Here is an 18796-nt window from a genome sequence, read left to right as displayed (position 1 = left end):
CAACTACTTTTTGCGTCTCTCTCGGCCTTTTTCCTCTTCTTGCATCTGTGTATCTTACTTTCACTCTTACTCCATGGCTGGCTGGGCGGCTGGGCGGCTGGTCCCTGACATCCTCCTCCCCGTGTTCTCTCATTACTCTTTCTCTTCCAGATGTCTATTTCTTCTCTCTGCCTGCCAGCCCCACTTATCCCTTCTCCTGCCTCGCTACCGGCCATTCAACTCTTTATTAGACCATAAGTGTTTTAGACATGCAAAGAATCACAGCTTCACAAAGTTAAACAAATAAAGTATAAACAAAAGTAACACACCTTAAATAATCTTCTACAACAGATTTCCTTTCCAACAAAAATACAGGATTATCAGTCTTTATAGATCTGTTTCCTAGCATTGCATAGCACACTGAGTAATGATTTGTCTAACTGAAATAGGAAGCTCAAAGACGGTGATCCAACACAAACACGTTCAAAAGGAAAAATTCAGGAGTCGATACCTCTTTGCAACTGGAGAAAAACACAATACTCTTCTTCTTTAGGTGGCTTCTCAAGAAGGAAAACAGCACGCTGATTTTCTGGTGCAGCTCACAAACTATATAGTTCTGTTCCAGTGTAGCAGGGGTGCTTGTAGAATCAAGAAGACAAATTCTTTTAACAATGTCATAGTGCTGCTTTGAAATCAACACTAAAAAAGAAATGTACCAGTGCTCCATTCTCCCAATATCTACCACACACACATTTTTTTCTCTATTGTCCCCTAGAAGAGAAACTCACCAAGGCTACATGTATTCAGAGTCCTCGAGAGGTTGTATGAAAAGACACACAGCAGCACAAGTGTCAACCACAGAAAGAAGGTAGAGACCACTGTCTGTGAGGAGCAGCTTAGGAGAACTTTGCTGGGCTGATGGCTAATGTCTACACCTTTTACTGGGTTAGGGATTAGAGAAATATAAGCATTCATCTAAGCAATTCAGACTTAACACCTGCATATTTCATGGTAAATCTGACAAAGAATATATTAATATTGAACTCACAATAATGATCATGTATGCCGAAGCATTTACGGGCACACAACATTAAAATGGGTTAGTACACAAAAGTATGAAGAAATGGCTAGCAAACGGATAATCATTGGTAGATAGTAAGTACATATATAGCAGGTATAGGGCTGTATTGTAGACATGAAAGTCAGAGGGGGCTTATTAGGAAAGAGAGGTTCAATGGGGGGAGGGCGCAAGAGAGATCAATGGAAATGTAGTGACTGTATATGTATATATATATGTATACATGTGAAATTATGAATAAACAAATTTTTAAGGAATTGTATTATAAACGTCTTGATTTGTTACATGTTAAAAAATTCCTAATAATGTCTGAAAAGTACATACAGATTTACTATTGGAAAAACTCTTATAATTTTATTCCAAGTTATGGCATTATTTAAAACCAAAGGTTTAAAAAGAAAATCAACCCAAATGTCCATTACTAAGGAACGTGTGGGATGAACTATTAGACACCCAGACCATAAGGTATTATGCAACTATAAAAGAATGTGAGATATATTCATGTATCACTGTGGAATGACCTCTGGAATCCATCATTAAATAAAGAAATAAGTAACAGAATAAGACAGTACTCTGGTACTGTAAGACCGGAGATAATCGAAAAACTAAAAGTCAAATACTTTAAGATAGCAAAAGAAATGATAAAATAGTATTGAAATTTAAATTTTCTAATTCATGATAAACTCTTATATTAAGAGAAGGAAAAAGAAAAGCCAAAGGATGTGAGCAAATATTTGCAAACGAAACATGCAATTAAAAAACATTCTTCATAAAACGCAAAGAATGCTTATGAAAGCACAAATCCCCAATTTAGGAGAAAAATAAATAAATCTCTCAACAGTCACCTGCCCAAAGGCAATGTCAGATCACGAAAGAACATAAGATGTTCCACAACCAATAAGCATATAAGATGCCTCTTACTTATCGCTTATGAAGAGAATTCAAATTTAAAACAAGACACTACTAAACACTCCACTATATACTTACGAGCCTCCAGGATCAGATTTTGAAAATGATACAGCCACTTTTGAAGTTTTCTTCCCAAACCATTCTTGTCATCTAGTCCAGCAATCATACTCTTTGGCATTTACCCAAAAGAACTGAAAATTCAGTCCACACAAAAAACCTGCACCCAGACATCTAACCATTTTATTCCCAACCACCACGACTTAGAAGCAATCAAGATGCTCTATAATAAGTGAGTGGATAAAATGTTACACTGAGATAATAAAGTCATTTTGGCAGGAAAAGATGTCAGGGTATAGCGCAGTGGGAGAATACTTGCAGGCCCACACAAGGCCCTCGGTTCAGTTCTCAGCACTACAAATTTTAAAGCCTTCAGACATCATTGATAAAGCCCAACTGGCTTACTGAACAATACATGTTTCCTAAAGCTATCTTGTCAAGAAAAAAATAATCTTGCTTGCTTAGAACTAAAATGATAAATATTTTATAAGAGATACCTCAGGACTGGGAAATGGTTCAATGGCTAAAGTTCATATTCAAGTATATGCATGAGAACTTGAATTCAAATCATCAGAACCTACCTAAGCAGAAGAATATCTACAACCATAATACTCCTACCACAAGATGGAAAGTTGGGGTTGGGGGAGGGCAAGGGAAAGTGGCTGGAGGAGAACATGAGGGAACAACAGGATGGTCGAGATGGGGGGAAGGGCAGAGAGAGAGCAAGGAAAGAGTTATCTTGATTGTGGGAGTCATTATGGGGCTAGTGTGAAACCTGGCACCAGGGAAACTCCCAGGAATCCACAAGGATGACCCCAGCTAAGAATACAACCTACAGTGGAGAAGATGTCTAAACTGGCCTGCCCCTGTAATCAGATTGATAACTACCTTGTCATCATAAAACCTTCACCCAACAACTGATGGAAGCAGATACAGAGATTCACAGCTAAATATTGGGCCAAGCTTCTGGAGACCAGTCGAAGATGATCAAAGACCATGATGGAGAGAGCCACAGAAACAGCTGACCTGAGCTAGTAGGAGCTCACTGAATCCAGACTGAGAGCGGGGGAACCTACATAGAACCAAACTAGGCCCTCTGAATATGGGTGACAGTTGTGTGGTTTAGGCAGTCTGTGGGGCCACTGACAATGGGACCACGATTATCCCTAGTGCTTGAACTGGCTTTTGGGGGCCCTTTCTTTTTTGAGAGATACCTTGCTCAGCCTAAATATAGGGGGGGAAGGCCTTGGTCCTGCCTCAAAGTGATGTGTCAGACTTTGTTGACTCCCCATGGGAAGCCCTACCCTCTCTGAGGAATGGATGGGGGGGGGGAGTGTGGTGGGAGAAGGTAGGGGAAGAGGGGAAAGGGGAGGGAATGGGAACTGGGAAAAGTATATAAAATGAGAAAAGATCATTTTTTTAAAAATTAATTAAAATAAAGAAATATTAAAAAAAACCTTGATCCTTTAAACCTTATTATAAATTACACTCTATAAGCAATGTAACCTAGAAAGCCACAGATCTATATAACCAGTCTACTGAAAGTAAGATACGACTCTCCCTGTAGAAGCCCCTATCCCTGTCTGAGTACTCCTTATGATCACACTGGGCACCTCCCTATTAACCCAACTGCTTAGAAACAACATTAAAAATATTTTTTAAAAATCCCTGCGTCATGACGACTTATCCTGAAATTCCTTTCAGCAATCCCCAACTAGAGGTTCCTAATAGGAAAGGCAACTCTTTTGACTGCTGCCAGTGACAGTGAGGAGTTAAGTCTCTGTCCCCGCCACCTATGCCAAGATACACCTCAGAAAATACCTTAGTTAATAAATTCCTTAGCAAATCTTTGAAGATAATAACTTCAAAAGTCACCAAAATCCTATACAAAGACACTGAAGTGCCATGCTCCTTTAAGACACCCACATACACACTTTAATGCCTTACCTTTCTGGAGTGCCTCTTTCTCTTAACCTCATACTGAAAATCTGTGTATATTATAATCTCTTTTAATAAACTGTTTTGTAATATCTAGTGCTGAAATTATTTTCTACACCAAAGTCAAGAATTCTGGGTTTACCTAAGTGAACATCTCTGATAAACTCCGAGCACTACCAACAGCAGTGTGGAGCTGTGACCACGTCCACCTCTGCTGACAACTTCATTCAGACCTATGTCGGAATCCCGCGACACAGGAAATCTTACCTCATGGGCAGCCAGAAAGCAAAAGGAATGGGAAGAAAACTTTAGGGTTTCCATATATCCTTCAATATCAAGCCTTTAATGACTTCAAACTACACTGCACCCCTAAAAGTTCCCCAAACTTCCCACGAATACTACTGGCTAGTGATCAAGCTTTCAACATATGAGCCTCTGGGAACATTCCATCTAAACAACCAGTCCTAACAAAAACTATATACTTGGGGTGACAAGATTCCAATACAGCTAAGGTCCAACTCTATTAGCAAATACTGGTAACAGAGGAGACTATGTGGCAGAAGGGAGCATAAAGAAACTCAGTACTTTCCTTTCAAGCTTGTTGTAATTCCGTAACAGATAGGGATGTAGCTCTACAGGCATAGTGCTTACCTAGCATACCTGAGGCCTTAAATTCCATACCCAGTACCAAACAAAACCCTGTATGGTAGAACAGGCATGTACTCCCAACACACAAGAGGCAGAGCCTAGAGTGAGTTTGAGGCCAGTCTGGGATACATGAGGTCCTGTCTCAAACAAACAGAAGTATTTAAAATTAAAGTAAATTGGCCATAACTACCAAAGGAATGTGTTAACAGAGCAAAATAAAAGGAAATAAGCTAATATTAAAAAACATAGAAACTATTTCAAAGTACTTATTTACAATGCCTAACAAAAAAGAAAGGCAATGGAACCTCAGACTTTTCTAAGTCATCACAGTGCTGCTAGTGTTGGTAATGCCCTTAAACTATTGCAGGCATGATGACTAGTAATAACTACAGGTCTGTAGAAACGAAGGTATGTGGTACAAAGAACATACTTTCAAAACACAGAGCTGAGTAAAATGCTCCCAACCCTAAACTCGATTTCTAAGTATCAGTAAGAAGCAATGCACTGACTCTTGAAAAGCTTGTCCATTGAAAAGCCTCTAACAAAGTCCATCCTAAAAGCACTTACATCAGGATATTTAAATTACATATCCTTTTCAAAAGAGATATGTAAGAGATATGAGAGCCAGAAACATCTACAATGAACCTAGAACGCCAGAAAACAATGAGCCCAAGGACCGAGGGTAGACATGTCACACCGACTCAAGAAATAGCCTAAATATCACATTCTCAGACAAGTACAGGACAACTCCAGAAAAAATATTAAATAAAATAATTTCTGTTGCATGAAAGACATAAAAATGCTTTAAATCTATATACTAAAGATCATTAATCGAGTTATCATTAATCATCAAATCTGAGTCAGTACAAAGAAAAAAAAACTGGTCACAGTATCAAGTAAGCTACCAACTCAACCTCAACGCTGATAAAGAGAATAAAGCACATACCCATTGGTCTCCCTTTCCTCTAAGACCTGTATCTTAGCCTAACATGGCTTACAGGACAGCTGGTGGACAGAAAATATTCCAGTCAAGAAATGATACAGAGAGAGTAGTATAATGTTGCAAATATTAATGAAATAATGGATCAAGGCAGTAATCATCAGTTGCTAAAATTATAAAGTTCTAAAGGTATTGGTTCCTACCATAATGTAGCTGCCTATATGAGTTCAAGGAGGAAAGAGTTCCTACCTGTATTTTGCTTTTTCATGAACCCAAACGTACTCAGGGTCTTTCAAACTCAAGCGTGCAAGGTCCTTTACAGATTTGGTCTGTGTGGCTGAGAAAAGTAAAGTCTGGCGTTTCTTGGGAAGATTTTCAATAATAGCATTCATGGTGTCAGCAAAGCCCATGTCCAAGATCCGATCTGCTTCATCAAGAACTGAAAAACAAAGATGCAAGTTGCTCTACAATAGTTAAAGAATACATTGTGCCAAATGCAACTTAGTACCACTGCCTGGAATCCTAAAGCTTATCCTTGGTTAAGCTTATCCTTGGTTCAGTGGTAGTGCAATTGCCTAGCAAGTACAAGGTTCAGGGTTCGAATCCCAGAATCCCAATTTAAAACAAAATAATAATATAGTGGAAAACTGATAAAATCTAAGCAAAGAAAACTAGTGTTAAATTTACATAGTACATTGTTAATCTCACTATTGGCAAGGGTATCAATCATAGTTATGTACAAATTTAAAACTAGGGTCAACTGGGTAAAGGGCAATACAGAAACCCTACCACTGCAGCTTTTCTGTAAGTACAGAAGCACTCAAAATGAAAAGCTATTAAAATACCAGTAAGTAGCATCTTTATAAAAATGAAAAAAGTTCATTAAAACAAATAACTTGACTTTTTAAGCTACCAAAATTAGGTATTACTTAAAAGGAAAAAAAGAAAAGAAAAAAGAGGGGGCGGGAAGATGGCTGAGTGGACAAGCCCTGCCATGCAAACATAACATAAAGACTAAAGTTCAGCTACCCAGCCACATGAAAAGCCAAGTCCCCGAGCAAGCTGGTCATCTGCACTTCCCGTCTGGGGAACTCTGAATTCACCAGAAGGCCCTGCCTCAGTAAGTAAAGTGGAAAGCAGCAGAGGAAGACACCTGGCATCAACCTCCGGACTCCACACACACCCACCCAGGTGTGAGTACCGAGTTAAACCCATGGAGCACATTCACTTTTCTCGTTCATCAATAAAGGAAAAAGATCAACCTTATACTCTCTTGGCTTAAGAGCACAAACATCAAAGTAAGAGTACAAGATTGTTTTCATCATGTTATTAATAAGACAGATCTACTCTTAAACCTCAGGAGGGCTTTCTTGGTAAAGAGCTGGCATTTTAGGGGGTTTGGGTTTGGGGGGTTGGGAGTTTTTGTGGGGGAATGATGCTTTGTTTCTTATGAGAAATCATCAGACCCACCTAACATCTGGAGACTGGTGGCGTGGAAGCATATTGTTTCATCCATGTGCTGAAGAAGTCGGCCTGGTGTGCAAACGAGTATGTTTATGTTGTTGATCCTCTCGGCTTCATGCTTTAGATCCTGCAAAGAGTTGTTTCCTTGGTTACACACAGATGCCTCACAGCAGCCTGTCCACAACTATAAAAGCCACTTGGATGTGGAATTCCATCAGAGCAGTCTAGATTCTTAGAAATAAATACCACTTCTCCCTTCCAGTTCTGCAGCACACCAACACTTCCAAATTAAATCAAAGTCCTCGGGGAAGACCTAAGAAGCTCAGAGCTCTTCTAGACCCCTTCATTATATCCAAGACTCTGAGGCTAAGAAAAACTAACAAATGACTGCGCCAAGACCTGATTTCCTGTTAAGTCAGTAAAACTGTCTTAAGAACTGGAACTACTCACATTCTTTAAGTCAGGACCAGAGGCACTGAACGGGCTCTCCCATACAGCCTCTCACAACCTACAGATGGGGAGCTAAGCAAGCACCACAGTTTACAATTTACAGTTTACCTTGAGACAAGAACCATCAGATGCTACTAAATGTTAAAGACAAACAAGTAACAGGAACAGAAGTAAGGTTTGTGATGCTACATTTCCTGGTTTGTGTACATTTGCATAGAAATTCAAGAACTACTTCTCATGGTTCAGAGGTGACCATAGCAGATATAACCATCTCAGATGTACTGAAAAGTTAACCAAAGTTGATCAGGCTTTACCATGATCTAAATAAATATTCCTCAAAGCAATCTATCTTCCTTTCATGTGGCAATGACACAGAAGGTTTTTAACTATTCTGCCTACATCCTATTAAAAGGTACTATGTCCACATTATTGTTATGGTCTCTTTCTCAAAGCACATAAACAAATAGGTTTCTCTAGTTAACCTGCACATCTGTCTGAGAACCTCATCAACTCAGATGCTGACAAGAACAGACTTTCTGGACCTAGGCGCTGGGTGACAGTGATCATCCTGAGACCCAACCTAGAAGGCCAATTCTTTTAGATGAGTGAGCCTCCATCTCCTTTTCCCTGTCATCTGCATAGTGCTAGTGCAGGAAGAGACAGGTAAAGACAAACCTTTCCACCAATGATGAGACCAGCTGAAAAGTCATGGTTCTTTCCTACTTTGCGTAGAACCTCAAATGTCTGATAGGCCAGTTCTCGAGTAGGTGATATTATCAGAACCCCCAAACCATCTGCTGAGGTCCACTGCAGGCGGTATAAGGCTTCCAACACCTTAAAGACAAGAGAAAATTTGTATTCAGTAATCTCTTAGAAAAGTCTGCACTGAGACTCAAATCTCAACCTTTTCCTCTAAATCAAAGACACTATCAAACAAAATGCATTCCTCTCACAAGTTTTACCCAATCCAAGAAAACATGTTTTCTTTCCATTTAAAGAAGCATCCAAACCTAACTCAAGAAGGAAAAGAGAAGGAGAAGCCCTAAGGCAACTTATCTGATGTCAGAACCAAACAAGAAGACCAGCTACTGGAGAGGGTATGTGTAGTCCACAGACCACTGAAACTGATACAAAAAATTATTTTCTAAACAGAAAACACATCGTAATCTGTATAGCTCCTATAGCTTTTATAGTGACTGAATTTCTGTATGTAGAAAGACAATGCTATATAAAAATCATAATCAACTAGGATAAGAGAAAACTAGTTTTAAGGCATTTCAAACAAACCATGACTTTCTATCAGGAAAGGAACTGAATTAGGGAACCAGCTAAGCAACTGAGATGTAAGTGAATTCCTAAGCAGTTCTACTACCCTACTACTATGAAGAACAGCTACCAATGTTCTAGAAAATTCTCAACAAACCCTCATATCCCATTGAAGTGAGCTACTGCAGAACACAATCTCCCGAGTTCAACAGCTGCCATCTCAGTCAGAAGAGCTGTAACTACCACCAAGAGCGGAGAGTGGGAAGGTCACTGAACCCTGACCTGAGATTCTGTTCACCCCTCCTGTAACCCCTCCCCCCCCACTCATTTATTAGCTAGAGATGCTAGTGTATACAGAGGAAGTGGGCCAACTGAAGGGAAGCTGCCAGAGCAACTATGGGGATGTCCTAACCCAAGCTGGGGTGTTGGGGTGACATTTTCCAGTGGTGCAGTTGCTTTGGAGTTATCCATCCTCCTAACCCTCATTCATGTTCTCATTCATGTTCTCATTCATGTTCTCTAAGCAAGTCCAAAAAACTTCCTGGTTCCCAAAGTTGGGCTTTAGTGGGACCATACTGTGTTTTTTTGGTGGTGTCTGCAAGGCAGGACATATAGATATTTGCTTACATCTCCCTGGGGAAAGAAATCTCACAACATGAATATATTTCAGCCTTATTCTAGACAAGTGGCAAGTATAAATACCAGTGGCAGGGATCAGCTTTCCCCACCAGGTCTCCTGGGAATTATATCAAATGAAACAAGCAAAGCACAAAGACAGAGCAGGACCACTCTAAACTGCCACAGTGGGAGATCCGCCTCCTTCAGAATGCAGTGGTTTATAAAAGCAGACTGACTCATCACTGCGGTAAGTTACTGAGTGCTTCCATGGGCAAGGCTCTGAGGTGGCAGCTCAGAATGAGAGCAGGAAGAGAACGAGAGAGATGTGACTCCTATTTGGCCAGAAAAACCAACATTAAACAACTGTTTATATAACTGTTTTCCTTGTAGGTACAGAATGGCATAAAATTATATAATAGAGGCTCTGATCCAAAATAAATGTACTTACTGGAACGAGAAAAGCCAAAGTCTTGCCAGATCCAGTTTTGGCAGCTCCAAGCACGTCTTTACCTTGTAAAGCCAACCCTATGGTCTGCTTCTGTATCTCTGTTACCAAGCGGTACTGGGCTTCTTGTAAACCTGGCAGTGTAGAGAGGAGGATACTTAAGAAAATCCTAAAGGATGATGCTACAGGCCAGACTATACGTCCCCATCACAAATGGCTGGAAGTTCTTCTGCACTACCCTGATGGAAATCAGGAAAAGAACAGCTCACTTAATTTTGAAGGGCTGGAGGCTTACAGGCTAGACTTCCAAACCTACCGTCACTGAGACCTAGATCCAGACAACTAAAAGCTTATGGCTCCAAGCTTTCAAGGCTGCAGGAAATGGGTCAGTGAGATGGCTGGCTCATCAGGTAAAGTGCTTGCTGTGCAAGCCTGATGACCTGAGTTCAATTCCCAGGACCAAAGTGAAAGGCGAGGGCTGCCTTCAGAGTTGTCTGACCTTCACTGCGGCACTCGCACCATCCCCACACACACACCACACACTCCAGAAATAATAATAAATTAGCTGCTTTGTTTTGTTTTAAGCTGGAAACTAACTGCTCCAGAATTTAAGGCAGAGGCTTATTTGAGGCCTTAAGACAATACACAGAATGGTGACAACATGGATGAACCTAGAATGAATCATATTAAATAAAACAAGCCAGGCACAGAAAAGATAGATCCCAGATGACCTCGTATTTATAGACCCTAAGAACAAAAAGAATGCTCATTGCCAGAAACTGGGGGAATGCGGAGCTAGAAAGCTGTTACTCAAAGAACACGAAGTTACACAGGTTGGAATATGTTCAAGAGATGCCCCATGGGATGGAGAGAGTTCAGTAGGTAGAGTGTTTACTTAGATGGATGAAGCCCAGGGTTTGACCCCTGCATACATGCCTATATACCAGTAGTTAGGACACAGAGACAGGAAGATCTGAAGTTTAAGGTCATCCTCAGCTACAGAGCAATAGTGGTCATGGGGCCAATCTGGGATACATGAGACCTATCTCAAAAACAAAAACTAAATATATTATACATCATGGTATCACGATAACTATAGTCAGTTATATGCTTTTTTTAATGCTTGAAAATTGCTGAGAGTATATTTAAATGTTTTTACCATGCAGGAAAAATAAGCACATTAATGAGTTTAATTTATATACATATTTCAAGTCATACTATTGCATACCATAAACATACACAATATTTGACAAAAAAAAAAAATCACTCCAAAAGAGAAGCTATCTGCAAGTCAAGGAGGCAAGCCTACCACAGACCCGTCTCTTAAAGTCCTGAAACTATTTCTGCCAGCATCTTGCACCTGGACTTCTAGTCATCAATTCTAAGAAAATTCCTACTGCTTAAAGCTATTATTTTTGTTATGGCTACCCTAAAACTACTAATGCAAAGGGTAAGATACTTTTGTTACTCTCCTGTTTAACAGAATCAAGTTTCATTCTAATTTTCCAGAGATTCCTGATCCTTTTTAACTAATCTTCAATCACTCCAGAAAAAAATAAGAAATAAAAATAGTTAGAATTCAGTATTTGAGAGATGGGTTTGATGGTACATGCCTGATTGTGCTTAGGTTGAGGATAGCCCGGACTATAAAAAGGAGTCAAGGCTATCCTGAACTACAAAATAAAAACTATTTCAAGAAAGCAGACCTAGGGATAAAGAAAAGGGACAGGGTTGAGCCGGGCAGTGGTGGCACACCCCTTTAATCCCAGCACTCAGGAGGCAGAGACAGCCGGATCTCTGTGAATTTGAGGCCAGCCTAGTCTACAGAGCAAGTTCCAGGACAGGCACCCAAAGCTACAGAGAAACCCTGTCTCAGAAAACAAACAAAGGCACAGGGCTGGAGAGATGTCTCAATCAGTAAAGCGTTAACTTCACAAGCATGAGGACCTGAGTTCTATCCCAGGACCTACGAATAATGCCACACATGGTGGTATGTGCTTTTTAACCTAGACTGGGAGATGAGAACAGGAAGACTCCTGAGTCTTGGTGGCCAGCCAATCTTGTCTAATGAGTGAGCTCCAGGTCAGTAAGACACCCTACCTTAAAAGAAAGAACCATTTCCTGAAGATAATACCCAAGGCTGTCTGTCACCTGGCCTCTACACACAGGTACATACATACAGGTATACATATGAACGTACATGTGCAATTATTACAAAACTGAAAAGACAGGAATAAATCTAACAATCTATCCTAAAATGACCATATATACCTACCTTTCAATGTTTTTTTGGACAAAGGGAAATCTGAAAATCTTGTAATTTCATTTACATTTATCTGGAAAAAAGATTGTAAAAAAGAAATAATGTCAGATAAGACAAGAAATGTTGGGTGATTCATTAGTTTCATAATGCACGCCCTCCCCCGCCCTTTACCCTACATTGTGCTGCCTTGCTCATCCTTCTAAATAAAAGCTACTTATTCAATTAACATGAATCAAAACGGAGGAAACAACTGGCAGATACTCCTCTACGCTGGGCATACAATGTGCTTCTCCTTTCTCATACTTGTAGCCCCATTAACTAATGCGCTGCTTTCACAGGATGCAGAATATCCAAAGGTGGAAGGAGTCATGTTCAACACCCATTGTCAACTTGAAAGAATATAGAATCACTAGGAAACAAGCTTTTAGATATGTCTGTGGTGCAGTTTCTAGATTGGGTTAACGGAGATGGGAAGGCCCAACCTAGACGTAGTCAGCATCAGCATTCACCCGTCTCCTGACTGTGGACAAAACATGTCCCGCTGCCATCTCACAGTCCTGCCAAGACAGACTGAATCCCCTCAAACTAAAAGTCGAAATGCACCCTTCCTTCCTTAAGGTGCTTCCTGTCGGGTATTTTGGCTCCCAACAATGGGACAAGTAACTAACAGAGGAAAATGGTTCCTAGAACTGGGGCTACTGCAGTGACAAGCCTGACGATGTGCTCTCTAGGCTTCACACTTGTCTGGGAGAGGAAGGTAGAAGAGTATGAGACGAAGCGAGAGAAGTCCGGGGTGTACAAGCGCACCTGAGTGAGATATTGGGATGCAGTTCAACAGACCAGAATGCCGAGAAATGCAGACGGGGAGGCCCAGTCCGTGAGGGTCAGAGGGACGAAAGAACTGTCCAGAACCGTCCTAGAAACCACTCATGTCACACTCTGCCCGAGACTCTGACTGCATTCTGCCTGTGTCCTGGAAACAGGAGAGAGTACAAATTCTAAAGTAATGAATGAATTTGCTCAAGCCAGGACAGCAGTCAGCCTGTCAGTGTCGTGGCTACAGCCACTGCTCTTCCTGGTCTGCAGTGAACACATGCCACAGATGAAGCAGACAGAGAGGGAAAATGTACCATTTGACAAGGAGAGAAGGAAGTTTGAAGTTTCAGGAAATATGACTGCTGAGTAAACTGTCAGATTGGCACCATTAGGGGAATCTTGATAAGGTACCTCAAGGACTTTCTACTGAAGTCTCCATCTAAGGGAAATTCCTTTGAAAGGAGCAGGCCTAAACTGAGAAGGCCACTGAAGAAGTTCCCTAACACCCAGGAAGTGTTTCTGGGGTCGACACAAAGAAGCTGACCCAAGCAGACTCCACAGTGGCCAGGCTCTATCTCAGGCTGACAGCAGAGCCTACAGTCTGGCAATGCCATCCACATGGTGCTAGTTTTGCAGGCACAGACATGAAAGATGCAAGACTAGGGGACCATGGAGGTTTGTGCTAAGGTTCTAAAAGTCACCAAGGTCAGGTGAACGTGTGGCAGGGTCAGAGTCTCTGCGAGGAGGCCGTGAGAAGGGACATCACTGATGAAAACGGAGCCACCCAGGAGAGGGCACGTGTGCTGCAGGTGAGAAAGCTACAGAGGTGGCACTACCCAGCCTTTGGAGCCCAGATGATTCCTGCGTTAGTCTCCTACGTCAGACCTGGAGTTTCAGGATTTGTTTGTTTGCCCTGCTAGGTTTCAGTACTGCTTTCGCCAAATCATCCTTGCTACAATCCCATTCCTTCCTTTCGGAATGAGAATGTTCTCTATGAGCTATTACATACTAGAACTATGAAACTTGTTTTTATGTTATAGGAGCTCACACTTAAGAGCTTGCCTAGCCTCAGAGGAAACTTAGGGCATTTTAAACAATGTTGGGAGTGTTCAAAATTATGAGGACTTTTAGAGATGGAACAGACGCATTTTGCATTATGAGATGGTTTTGCGCCAATGGCGGAAAACGAGCATAAGGCCACACCTTTAAATTGCTATGTTCAGAGTCAAGCTGCAAGAGATGGTCTTGTGAGACTTGACGTAATCAACTAGATGAGATCTAAATCACACAGCAGACAAACTTCTTGACATAACTGTTCAAAATTTCTAGTTTGGGCTAACTGGGATGAAAAGACCTAAATGTGGGCAACACCATTTCATAGGTTGGAATTCTAGACTGAATAAAAAGGAGAAAATTAAATGAATACCAATATTCAATTTCCTCTGCTTCCTGACTCTAGCCACAAGATGACCAGTGGCCTCATGTTCCTGCCACCAGGTCTTTCCTGCCATGGCAGACTGTATCTCCTCACTACAGTCAAAATGAACCCTTCCTTCTTTATGCTGCTTCTTATCAGGTAATTTTGGACATAGCAAAGAGAAAAGTAACTAATACAGAAAGAGGCAGCCAGCACGCTCAGCAAGCTCCACCAGACATAGCGCAGGCAAGCAGTGCTTTCAAAGTATAAACCATAAAGCATCTTTCTCAAGTCTGTTAGCCACCTAGAGATTCAACTGGGAAAATTGGAACTGTTTTAACATATCACTGTCAATCATTCCAGTACAGAGATATGCACATGCTATCATAAGGAAAAATAGGAAGTTTCAATTTAGCTAATGCCTACTAGTCAAATTCAATTTGCCACCTGACTTTGACAACATTTTGGGTGAAAAACAGCTACAGCCAGCCATTTGTACACTATCTACAAAGTTGTGGCAGGTTGCATGCCCCAGAAAGTCATGTAACACTTTGTCAACCCCTACTCTAGAAGATTATATTCAAAGGAATTCTTGAAACCTACAACAGGAGATGACCTGAGATTGTATAAACGAAGTAACCACTCCTGAGACAGTGACGAGTATTCCCACCACTCAGACGCCTCAGGGCTCAAATTCCCTCTAAACACGCTGTCCTTCAGAAACAGTGGGCAAATACTTTTTGGGATTTCCACACTGGTTGGTGAAAGGGGGCAGAACAGCATGGATCATGATTTAATCACCCTCTTAACCTTTCCACCTCGCTCCCTCCTGACTGCTCCCCAGCCTGATAACACCTGTCTCTCAAAAAACTTAATCCATGAAGAAAAGGATAAAAATGCTACAGAATGTTCCATTTACTTCAATTAAGAGAAAAAGCAATCTGCCTCCAACCACCAGGTCAAATTTTGATTTAAAAAAATTTGTAGAATGCAGCATTTCTATATAGCACGGCCGATTATAACAGTGAAAACAGTTGCTGAACTAAAACAATTAGCTCCATAGCCTCAATAAGCCTCAATTACTTCTGCATCACATGGACACACACACGCCACCTCCTTCCTCAGGATGCCAACCTCTCCCCTATACCTTCACTGCACACCCTAACTCCCCAGACATCTTCCAACACTCCAATCCCACACACACACACATATTCCACAAGTTTCACTCACACCCTACTCCTCCACACACAGGTATTCTACCACCCACACAAATGCAACTTTTCCCACAACACCCAATCTCTCTCTCTCGCTCGCTCATGCACACACACACACACACACACATGCATAGTTCTCCTACCATGCCAAGGCCTTCCTTCCCATGCACTCGCTCCATTCTCAATCACCCCCACACTTTACCCACCCACACAGACCTCTAATCCAGACCTTTACACACATATCCTTCCCACAAACAAACCCTCCCACACACATACCCACACTCCCACATATATCCTGTCCTTAGGTACCCACCTACCCACCTGCCCACCCTGCCTCACATGTTCCATATACTCACCGTTTTACACACACACACACACCACACACTTCCAACATACAAATGCTCCCACTCACATGGTCCCATAACCTAGGTAGTCACAAGCCAAGGATCAGCAGCCTCAAGCTGGAAGAAGAAAAATAAGAGATTCACCCTCAGAGCCTAGCAAAGGTAGCATGGTGGCCTTGCTGACACCCTGATTTTTATTACAATCTGGACTTCAGGGGTGTGAAACTATAAGCTTTTAAACCAGTGGTCTATGGCAATGTGTTACAGTGACAACAGAAAACTAGTTAAGGAAGGCTGAAGTAAGGTAGAGAAGATAATGACTGTAGCCTTAATGGTATTCTGTATGTGCAGACACTCAGCATAGGCAGAAATAAGGATGTGAACTCAGAAAAGTTCTGGGTAGAGCAAAATAAGGAATCACAGACCCACAGGAGTAAATCAAACAAAGGCTAAGGCTAGATTCCTGAAGCAATTCTCATCACAGTCCAAAATGAAATCCAAAGACAATTTGTTTTTTATGTTTGGTTGGTTGGTTTTGGCTTTTTGAGATACAGAGTTTCTATGCATAGCCCTGGCTGTCCTGGTAATCGCTCTGTAGACGAGGCTGGCCTCGAACTCAGAGATCAGCCTGGCTCTGTCTCCAGAGTGCTGGGATTAAAGGTGTGCCCCACTGCTGCCACATCACAGACACACCCTGGCCCCACAGCAATTTGTTTTTAATGGCTTCTCCTTTACCTGATTATTTCTGTGTGACCGACGTCGTGAATAATGCTTCCCACACAGTATCTTACTAATTCCTGACAGCTTATAGGGTAGGTGCTATTGCTAAACCTTTTAAAGACAAGAGAGGAGCTAGCAGAAGAAACATAACCAAAGTCACACAGCTGGTGAACAAAACCTCGAATCATCCGAACTCAAAACCCAAACTGACTCTTAAATGCTACCTAACAACTCTAAAAAGATTATCTCAGTGTTGATGTTTAAGAATATATAACAAGGGGCTGGCGAGATGGCTCAGTGGTTAAGAGTATTGCCTGCTGTTCCAGAGGTCCTGAGTTCAATTCCCAACAACCACATGGTGGCTCACAACCATCTGTTATGAGATCTGGTGCCCTCTTCTGTCCTTCAAGCATACACACAGAAAGAATATTGCATACACAATAAATAAATAAATATTTAAAAAAAAAGAATAGATAACAAGTAATGTCCAATATGGTTCCACTTGTGTTAAGACCCTATAATAGAAAGGTGGCATTCATGGAGAGGGAAAGTGAGGTAGATGAATGCTGAAAAATACGGGTTTTATGGGGAAGGAAAGGAAGTAACATTCCTAAAGAGCAGGAGCAGAAGCCTGGGGCAGAAAACAATGTCAGCCTGTCAAAGCCTTAACTACGGGACTACTTACGGAGGAACGTTCGCTACAAGGTGGGGGTACCAAGTAACGAACCAGCACAGTCCAGATTCTCTACACTGACTCTCATTGAAAAACATGGAGTAAGGAAATAAGACACAATCAGAGGATTTGCTAAGGGATGCGGCCACATGCCCAACTTAAAAGCAAAAGTTTGGAAATAGACACATGTCTAAGTTCCAACCCCATACCACTAGATGTGAGAAATTAGGACAAGTTCTCAAGCTCTCCAAACTCTACTGGTCTCATCCATAAGATGGAATATTAAGATCCATACCTAAGATAGGGGCAAGGATATATGTAAAACACACGGAGAGCACTTTTAAAGGTAGATACTTTTTCTACTATTTTAAACATTTTCCAAGAACAACAGCAGTCTTTTATATCATTCCATATTTTATTATCTTATTTATTTTATTTCTGAGACAGAGTTTCATGAATCCCGGGCTGACCTCGAACTTGCTATAAAGCTGTGGAAGACCGAACTTCTGATCCCCCTGCTTCCACCTCCCTAGTCTCAGAACGTGCTCCGTTTAGGTGGAACTGGAGACTGAACGGATGGCTACCTCAATGTTGGACAAGCACTCCACTGAGCAACATCCTCGGCTCTCACTCCACCGGCCACGTTCTTTACACAACTGTCACCACTACTACCACCCTATTCTGTAACCCGGAGTATCGCTGCGTTTCTATCACTTTTCCCTGAACTGTGGCAAGCAGAGGAGCCAGACCTGGGTAGCGACACCCAACAGACGACCTGTGAGAGCTCCCTGGCCGGATCCGCCCCTTTCCCTCACAGCATCCCCCGAGATCCACGGCCGCTGCGCCCACCCGCGCTCCCCTGAGCCCGCCTCACCTTCTCGTAGTTCTGCATGAGGCGGCTGATCCCCTCGCGCTCGACCTGCCATTCCGGCTTCTTCAGCTGCTTCCTCCGCTCTTTCTTTTGGTTCTGCCTGTGGCTGTGTTTTTTCTTCCAGCGATTGAAGCTTCGCACTGGGTCGGGTCGGGTTCCCTGACCCAGAGAATCAAGCGGTTTGCCCATGGTGGCGGAGACCAGGAGCCACGCCGCCCCCTGAGCAGAGACACCTTAAGCCTTAGGTCCCAGACGGAAGACGCGAAATCAGCGTGTGCAGAACCCGCAGGAGCGCATGCGCGAGGCCGAAAGCCCGCCCCAGGCCTTTGAAGGGTGGGCGCACTCTAATGACGACAACAGTGAGCAGGCTATGATTGGTGTTTTGGCTTCCGCAGGGCGGAGCGATCTCGAGACGCGTGCTCTAGGGAACTGGCAAAGCTCAGCTGCCACAGCAGGGGTAGGGAGGGTGGCCAGGGAGCTTTTTGAAACAGCGCATGTGCGCAGTTTTTTTTTTTTTGCTACTATGGTGATGTCATATTACCCAAAGTTAAAGTACTGTTATCCATTTGCTCTGCTTTCAGATGTACCCAGCATTCGAGAGCGCGCGTCCACACGTTATAGATAGACTACGTGGTTTGTAATCACAATCTTCGTTCTGCATATTTCGACCCTGAGAGTAGAAAGAT

At 42.1% G+C, this 18796-nt stretch overlaps 1 protein-coding gene across 2 annotated transcripts in view; it reads right to left on the bottom strand.

Annotated features, from left to right (window-relative positions):
* The window catches only part of Ddx10 (DEAD-box helicase 10), a 163948-nt gene extending 145562 nt beyond the window's left edge, over positions 1 to 18386 (bottom strand). For both annotated transcript variants that reach the window (XM_075965904.1, XM_075965905.1), the window contains exons 1-7: positions 18114 to 18386; positions 12068 to 12128; positions 9796 to 9926; positions 8139 to 8297; positions 7020 to 7140; positions 5799 to 5988; positions 491 to 617 (exon numbers count right to left, since the gene is read on the bottom strand). In XM_075965904.1, the coding sequence (XP_075822019.1) occupies positions 491 to 617; positions 5799 to 5988; positions 7020 to 7140; positions 8139 to 8297; positions 9796 to 9926; positions 12068 to 12128; positions 18114 to 18299 (975 nt within the window). In that variant the 5' untranslated portion in view covers positions 18300 to 18386. The remainder of the gene's footprint in view (positions 1 to 490; positions 618 to 5798; positions 5989 to 7019; positions 7141 to 8138; positions 8298 to 9795; positions 9927 to 12067; positions 12129 to 18113) is intronic.
* Between the last annotated feature and the right edge of the window lie 410 nt (positions 18387 to 18796).

Source organism: Microtus pennsylvanicus, chromosome 3 (genome assembly GCF_037038515.1).
Source record: "Microtus pennsylvanicus isolate mMicPen1 chromosome 3, mMicPen1.hap1, whole genome shotgun sequence".
NCBI lineage: Eukaryota > Metazoa > Chordata > Mammalia > Rodentia > Cricetidae > Microtus > Microtus pennsylvanicus.
Note: the sequence above shows the minus strand (reverse complement) of the source record. Positions and strands in the feature narration are given on the sequence as shown.